Genomic DNA, 8,196 nt, shown 5'->3' on the forward strand with positions numbered 1-8,196 from the left:
AGAGGAAAATTAATTAAAAGAAAATTAATCTTAAAATTGCATTTCTGAGTAATTATTTATCACAGTATCACGATCGAGGATTTGTATTGCAGAAAATATGCTGTATGAGCCACAAGCTTCCTGCTCCTCTCCATTCTGATTCATCCACCTGTAGACAAATAGATCCGTACTATAAACGACTACAAGAAGAATAAAACTTTAAGAATTTGTTGACTTTTTGCAATGAAAGTAACTTTTAGTTCATTTTCTAACATTGCCATAAAGACATTACATTGTTAAATGATGGTAAATAACTTTTTATTAAAAATAAATTAAGACTAAACTAAAGGAATACTTTATATAATTTAAAGACTCCTCAGTTTTAAAAAAAAAAAAAAAAGTATTTTATTTAAACTAAAATTATCTTTGTTTTCGAGATGAAACAAAATGTGTAATTTCTAATGTTTAATACTGACATGTTTCAATAAAAAGCTTGTTTATAGGACTGGGAGAACTTTAAAGTTAAAAGAATGAAACATGTTGAGATTGAAACGTGAGGAATTATAAATCTTTTATTGTGCATGGATCCTTTGTAGATATCATGGCTATACAGATACACTTTAGATACATATCTATGATTATACATTTTCCCCATAACGAACATTGTAAAGTGATATGTCTGGAAGTATGTATAACAAATTTTTCTTTTTGGAATGTACGGTGTATGAGGTAACTGCAAACATTAAAATTACATAAAAATGGTCTCAATTTTTTGTGCATATTTTTGCTCATTTTAGTAGCATTTCGATAATCTCTGCAGCCTAAAGACTTTGGGTAAAGCCCGCGGTGAAGAGGCGTTAAAATGGCACACGTTTGCGATCGCTATCAAAAATAGGAAATTTAATTTTCTTTCCATGACGAGAAGACGTTTGTCTGAGGGACCAATTCCATGTAATTCTTCCGGACGTTTCTGCAGGGTGAGCTGCGCCTCGTTTGGACAGCTGGGAACCAAAAACAACACTAGACCTTACAGGCAGATGACCACCGAACCACTCAGTGTTTGCAATCTTTTACAAATACTTAACACAGAAAAAGGCAAATTTTTGTTTCACAGGAAGTACTTGATAATACATTTTTGTATCTGCCGTTTGCGTTCCACCATGACTCAGGATTTATTGTCTTCTGTGGAGAGTATTAACTTATATTACTTCAATATTATAAAAAAATATACTTCACACATGTATGACTTGACAGCGGAAACCAAAATAAATCTTAATATTTAGGACTACTTTCCATTTCTCATGATTACATAACACCAAATGAATGCTGCAAAAAGAGGAAATAAAACACATTTTAGCGTTTTCTAACCCTAAAAGAAAATACATCAGAACATAAATGGAAATTAAAAAAAAAAAAAAAAAAAAGAAAAACTCTCAAGATTTTTTTCCCTCTCCAATTAAGGCCTCTGAAACATTTTTTCCTCTTTTCTTTCACTTTTTCCTCTTTTTTTTCTTTTTTTTTTAGTTTTTGCTGTTTCAGTGACACGTAATGTGATACTACAACTTTTAAAACACCCAAAACACAAGTAGGGCTTGCACAATCTCAAAGTGTGTTCTATAAAATGCATCACAAGACCAAAATGCAGTCAGTCAAAGTTTTCTTCCACTAAGGTGCAAAAAAAAATCAATTACTGGGGGGACGAATCGAACAGAACATACGAGAAAGCATACATTTTTTGTGCTGAACAACAATATTTCAGAGTAAAGCAGCTGCATGATTGTAAAAACAAGCTACAGTATAACTACATGATAGTAAAAATAATCAGAACTTGCCGTTTCTTCTCTAACTTTATACTGAGCATTTTTTTTCTCCTCAAACCTACAGGTCCTCCTCGCCTCCTGGCTGTACAAAAATATACGAACATTTCTCCAGTCATTTTTGCATCCTTAAACATTCTGAGCATCAAAAAAGAGGTCGGAAAGTGCGAAATAAACGTTTGAAACCTTCTTTGTTTTGTGGTGGTGGTGGCGGTGGTGGGGGGAGAGGAAGTATAGCCCCTTCAAACTGGCCCTGAAGCTTTCTGGCTGTGCCGCCGTGGCAACAACAACATGCAGGTTTTTACGGATCCGGCCTCGCCGTGGAAAAACACACTGGCCCGACAGGTCCCACGATCAAATACAGGCAAGAAGGACGCACCCACAGACTGCTTTTTTCTTTTTTCGTTTGGAACATCTATCAAAACGGTTTCAGAACGAGACGTGGAAATATAAATAACAACGATTTCTATACATCTGATATATGCACCGCTCCCCTCCCCCACACAGTTCAACCCTCGTAGGTTTGATTTTTTTTTTCCTTCTTTGCCAATCTGCATGAATTTAACCGAACAAACGTGGGTGACGAAGGCCAGGAAGGTATAACCAGGTGCAAATAACCGCCCCCTGCTGCGCCCCATAACAGCTAATGCGATTACTCTGTTGAAACCGGAAACAGTTACAGTACGAAACGAAGAATACAAAACAACAGAGAGATAGGGGGGGGGGGATAAAGCTATAACCCTGCAGCCGGGCGGCGCGACACTGCTCATTTGATGACAAAGTACTGGATGACGAAAGCGATGAGGATGGCGATGACGGCGAAGACCATGAGGAGGAGGAAAGCGCACTGCTCGTCTGTCAGACTCTGTCTGGTCCGGGCCGACTCCGCGCCGGTTCTGAGCCCTGAGCCTGCCGAGCTGCCGGCGGCGGCGGCGTCGCTCCGCTGGGGGGGGAGGGCCACGGTGGGGCTGTAGGGGCCGCTCAGTTCCGTGGCGTCCTGGCACTGCCGGATCGCACACACGCGGAAACGGTAGTCGCTGCTGGGCTGCAGGTTCTGAGCGTGGAAGGAGGAGGCGGAGCCTTTGTAGATCTGTGGAGGGAAAACAGAAGCAGACATAAATAAAGATAATTTAAGCTTAAAGTTACATTTCTGGGTATTTCTTTATTCAAGTTGTTGTAAATCAGACAAAAAATAAATACACTTTGAAAAATATTGCATTTGTGAAGTAAAAATATCCGACATCTCCGCATGAAATGGTGAGGGGAAGGGGGGTGGGGTTACTCAGCGCCAACAATCCCGCCCATGACAATTTTGAATGGAACCACTGCCGCTCTGCAGAAACTATGTCCTACACTGTATGTTATTACAGTATGTATTGAAAATGTTAATGCTGCAAAGGACGTTCAAATAATATATTGTGTTTAAAATTGTTCTAAAAAAGGTTTTAGATAAATTTTTTTTACAACATAGTGATTTATCATAGATTACCAAGGTATTATATTAGGGCTGGGAACGATTAAGAAAATTAACTAATTAATCGCAAACCTGGGAAAAATTTAATCGCAATTAATTGAGATTCATTTTTTTAAGTTAAAGTATTTGCCGACCACTAATCTGCGAATCATAAAAAAATGGAATCACACGCAAAACTGCACATTTAGAACATATAATTCATTTTAAAAAATTATTAGATTAATGTCACATTTTGAGTTATGATTTATCACTCTATGCGGCTTTTGAAGAAAAACAGGCCAGAGAAAACATTTTTCTTTTAATTTTACCTTCTGAAATGTTTAAATTTATCAAGTGTTAACTCAAAACACATTAACAGCAAGATAAGCAGAATTCTTGAGACTTTTTCGTCTGCAGTATTACTCCAAGAACACAAAGATGCTAACATACACTCTAAGAAACGAACCTGCAGACCAAATTTCCAGTCACTGCTCCGCATCACTGTGCAGGGCGCTTTAAAACTACGTTTTCCTACATTATCTGGACAAAAACAAGCAGTAAGAGGCGAGATTTCTCTGTGAAGTGATGCTTTATTTAACCTATCAGCATATTTATCGCCTTCTTTGCTCTTGTAGTCGAGGCTCAGAGACGCGTAGTTGTGTTTCCGTGACAATGAACCATGGATCAAATGGTCTGCTTCATGTGAAAAAGCGATCTAAACAGAAAAAAATAACATGATTAAAGTACTAAAACCAACTGAGTACGTATTTCTTTAGTATAAGTGGGATAATACCCGTAGAGGCTTGTACCGCCGAGGGAAAGCGAAGGACTGCTGCTCCGTGATGTCTGATCAATACGCATTAATGAAGTTAATGCATTAATTTAGGTTGATTAATCACTTTCGTTAATGTTCACGACACTATAATATATTGATTATTGAAATATTTAACTATTGTAAAACTATCGGTATCGGGAGTTACCCTGAGATTCCCTAGTGTAAACAAATGGATGATGGGAAGGGGGGCGGGCTTACGTCACACCAACAGTCTCACCCAAAATTTTAATAAACTACAGCTGCTCTGGAGAAACTAAGTCCTACAAAACAACACTTTTTTAAAATTTTGGCTAATTAAAATTAAAAAACCTCTTAAAATGCCCCAAAAGATGATCAGAGTGGGACTCTAAGATGCAGCTTAAGATGACCCTCAAAAACCTGCACCTGTACGGGTCAACCCCTGCACGAGCGACTTTCCCTTTTAATGCATCCTTTTCCGGACGTTTGAAGCTACAGGACGGACCGTCATGTGTTCCAGCTGCTTGATCCAATTGTCACATACGTGTGAGATTAGCATCAGCCTGCAGAGCTCATTATTCCATGGTAGCGCGGCTGCCGGCGATTACGCCGGATGAATGTGCCGGCGGGGCCGTGACAGCAGCCATTCCTTACCGATCGGGCGCTTTTGCATAAAGGTGAGATTTAAAAGCCGCCGTGACTCAACTAAAAAACAAACAAACACCTCTGTGAAAACAATGAGGCCTTGAATCCATCTGCATCCCGCAGAAGCAGGCTGCAGTGATGGATGATGGGTCGGCTGGAGGTCAGCAGGACTTCAAATATGCAGAAGTAAAGATGGACTCCGGAGTACAAGTACCTGTTTGAACTCAGAGTTTCCTATCATGCTCTGCAAGGTGTAGATAACAGGATCTCCCTTCATGGGGGGCAGGGCTTCCCATGTGACTTCACAGGAGTTGTCATCGAGACGCTCCACTTTAGGAGCTGTGGGGTAAACACAAGACAGATTGTAAAAAATGACATTTTTTATGAGAAACTTCAAGAAAAAAAAACACTTTTTCCCCTGTTTTTATCGTACAAAATCAAATAAAAAAAACGTGCAAACGTTAGTAATTTTAGTAATTTTGTTCGTTTTCCACTGATCAAATGCTAGAGGAGCCGTATAATCTAACTTTAGAATTTAAGAAATTTGCATTTGTATTTATTTATTTCTTTTTTTTAATAAATGTGAATTATTTGAAATATTTTTAGCCTGAACAAAAGTGAAAACAAAAAAGAAAAAGAAACTTGCATGTCTCAAATTTTTATTTATTTATTTATTTATTTTTTACCTTCTACCATCAGTAGAGGCCAAATTAGAGAAAAATTTAGCTTTCTACTTAATTTAAAGCTGAACTCCAAATTAGCATAAAATTCCTCAGTAAATTAAATCAGCCAAAAATGTTAGCATGTTGCTAAAAGAAAAGCTAAACTCGAACTTAGCCTACAAACCCCAGAAGATAACAAATTAGCCAAAAATGCTAGCATATATTTCTAAAATATTAGCTGAACTCCAAGTTAGCATAAAAAACTCATTAGAGGCCAAATTAGCCAAAAAAGCTAGCTTGTTGTTGAATTACTAGCTGAACTCCAAAATAATCTAACATTCAGTAAACTAAATTAGTCAAAAATGTTAGCATGTTGCTAGAATAGAAGCTAAATTCTAAATTATCCCCCAAAAAACTTCAGCAGATAACAAATCAGCTGAGCACATTTGCATTTTGATAAAATATTATCCAAATTATCATATTTTTTTTTCAGTAAACTAATTAGTCAAAAACCCCCAGTAGACGACAAACTAGCAAAAAACGTTAGCATTTGTTAAAATAGAAGCTAAACTCTATTTTTTTTTAAATTACTATTATTTTGTTTTTCTTCATCCAGAGAGCCACCATGGAGAGATAGAAGAGCCACATGTGACTCTGGAGCCGCAGGTTGCTGACCCCTGAGCTTGATGAAGGTATTGATGTAATGGACCGGTCCCAGACCTGAATTCATTGAGCATCTGGGACATCATGACAGTTCAGGTGTTGGTGGGTGATTTGGTCCAGGTGTGTGAGGAGATCCTCCAGGATTGTTTCAGGCAACTGAATGTTATTTTGACTTATTTCAAAGACGTTCCCTGAAAGTTGGATCAGCTGTAGTGTTTTTCCACTTTGATTTTGACTATGATTCCATATTTAGACCTCTGTAGGCTAAAATATTTAATTGCCATTAATATTTTTTAAATAATTTAATAAGAATATTTCATTCTTTTTTATGTAACTTTCATTTAATTTTTTTGAGTGGTGTAAAACTGAAAATTTTTTAATTTTTTTTTCTCTGCAGCCTGGTACCAAGTCTCCTATGGACCGGTACCGGGCTGTGGGACAGTTGGGTTTAAAGGGAAGTCCTCATTACCGGCTTTAAAAAAAAAAACATTTTAAAAGCTGCAGAAGTGCAAAAGTGCTGCAGAATGCTGTAAAAGTGAAAATGTTTTGAGGATAAAAGGGGAAACGTTGCGGCGAGAACACACCTTTCACAGGAGCTGGAGGAGAGCGTGGGGTGGTGAATGTGTAAACATTGGAGAAGGGCCCTTCGCCCGCCTCGTTAAAGGCCTGGATGCGGAACGTGTAAGAGGTAGACTCATTAAGCCTCTGGACTTTGTGTGTGTGGCATGGTCCTTTATACAGGGGGATAAATCTGCAACGACAGGAACACAGAACCCCAGAGAGAAATGGTTTAATGAGCGGAAAGTAAACATGAGAAAAATCATCCCCAATGCTCGACTTCTGAACGCCGGAGCCACCGACCTGCTGTTTTTGTCCCCCATCTGCAGCTGGTACTGGAGCGCCTCCGAGGAGGCGGCCTTGGTGGGGCCGTCGCCCCATTTGAGCCTGAGGGTCTGGTGGCTGAAGGCGGTGCACTCCAGCCGCGGAGGCTGCGGAGGCAGCGGCTTGGTCTTCAGCTTAAAGGTGTGACTGAAGGGCCCGGTTCCCAGGCTATTCTGGGCTTGAATTCGGATCCTGAGACAGAACCAGGAGAAGGTGTCACCATCAAAGAGACTCAGAGAAGGCGCTTACCTGACAGGTGCAAAGACACATCAAAGAGGGATTAAAGACTGGATCTCTCACTGGTAAAGGGATTTTTGCTTCAGGAGTTTACAGCTCTGGATCCTTCTATATAATCTTGAAAAGTTCATTTTAATTTGAGTTAATAATGTAAATTCAAAAATGTATATAAAATTTCGGCCCATATGATTATGATTCTTTAAAATGTGGTGTTTAATCTCTAATTTTGAGCATATTTACACAAAAAGTTTATTATCAACACTGCAAACTTTTAATTCATAGACCTGCTTCGAAATAAATCGTGTTTATGATGTTTTAAAAATATTCTTGTGGCATTTTTCTGAGAGAACAATATAAAGAAAAATCCTAAAACCGCATTTCTGAGTATTTTAAATAATTGAAAATCAGGATCAGATGAAAAAATGTCGTTAGACAAAGAATGCAGGGGTGACAGAAGCTACTGTGGTGAGCCACAAGCTCCCTAATGCTTGTATACAGCTAGATCCATGTGCCCTATTTTTTGGAGAATAAATCGTTTTTTTTTTTTTAAGTTTAGCCAGAGGTGTGACTTATCTGTGATTTTTTTTTTAACAGACATAGACTCATATACGTTATTTTCCAACTAACAAGAGGTTATCGGTTGTTTCCGCTAACAACCACTAGAGGGCGTTGTATGTGTGTATCATTTGCTTATGACAGCACCAGAAGAAGAAGTGTTGTCCAAAAAAACTCGAGTGTAGATTTTCCCACCAGCGACAGGAGCGTCCATTTATGAAAACGGTTTTGGACGAACATCGAGGCTCCAGTTCGACGTGGAACATAAGAGGCGCCATTTTGATGTGTGAATCACATGTGTGAACGCACCGTTACACGTTACAACTGAAACATCTGACTTTTCCACCAAAAGTGCGAATTATATATGGTATTTTTTCATCTTGATTTAACATTTTTTGCTCCTGCGACTTATTCTCCAGAAAACATGGTATGTATTGTTGCACCTTTTCCTTTAATTTTTTAGGTTTTATCTTCATCTTTGATAAAAAATATCTGCAGCTGTTAAAACTA

At 38.4% G+C, this 8,196-nt stretch overlaps 1 protein-coding gene across 6 annotated transcripts in view; it reads right to left on the minus strand.

Moving 5' to 3' along the window:
* Positions 1 to 533: 533 nt before the first annotated feature.
* Positions 534 to 8,196, minus strand: part of fndc3a (fibronectin type III domain containing 3A) — a 63,657-nt gene continuing 55,994 nt past the window's right edge. For all 6 annotated transcript variants that reach the window (XM_024276987.2, XM_024276986.2, XM_024276984.2 and 3 more), the window contains 4 exons: positions 6,874 to 7,086; positions 6,597 to 6,763; positions 4,902 to 5,026; positions 534 to 2,886 (listed from right to left, as the gene is read on the minus strand). In XM_024276987.2, coding sequence (XP_024132755.1) covers positions 2,563 to 2,886; positions 4,902 to 5,026; positions 6,597 to 6,763; positions 6,874 to 7,086 — 829 coding nt within the window. In that variant the 3' untranslated portion in view covers positions 534 to 2,562. The remainder of the gene's footprint in view (positions 2,887 to 4,901; positions 5,027 to 6,596; positions 6,764 to 6,873; positions 7,087 to 8,196) is intronic.

The sequence above is a fragment of the Oryzias melastigma genome, linkage group LG13 (assembly GCF_002922805.2).
Source record: "Oryzias melastigma strain HK-1 linkage group LG13, ASM292280v2, whole genome shotgun sequence".
Lineage (NCBI taxonomy): Eukaryota > Metazoa > Chordata > Actinopteri > Beloniformes > Adrianichthyidae > Oryzias > Oryzias melastigma.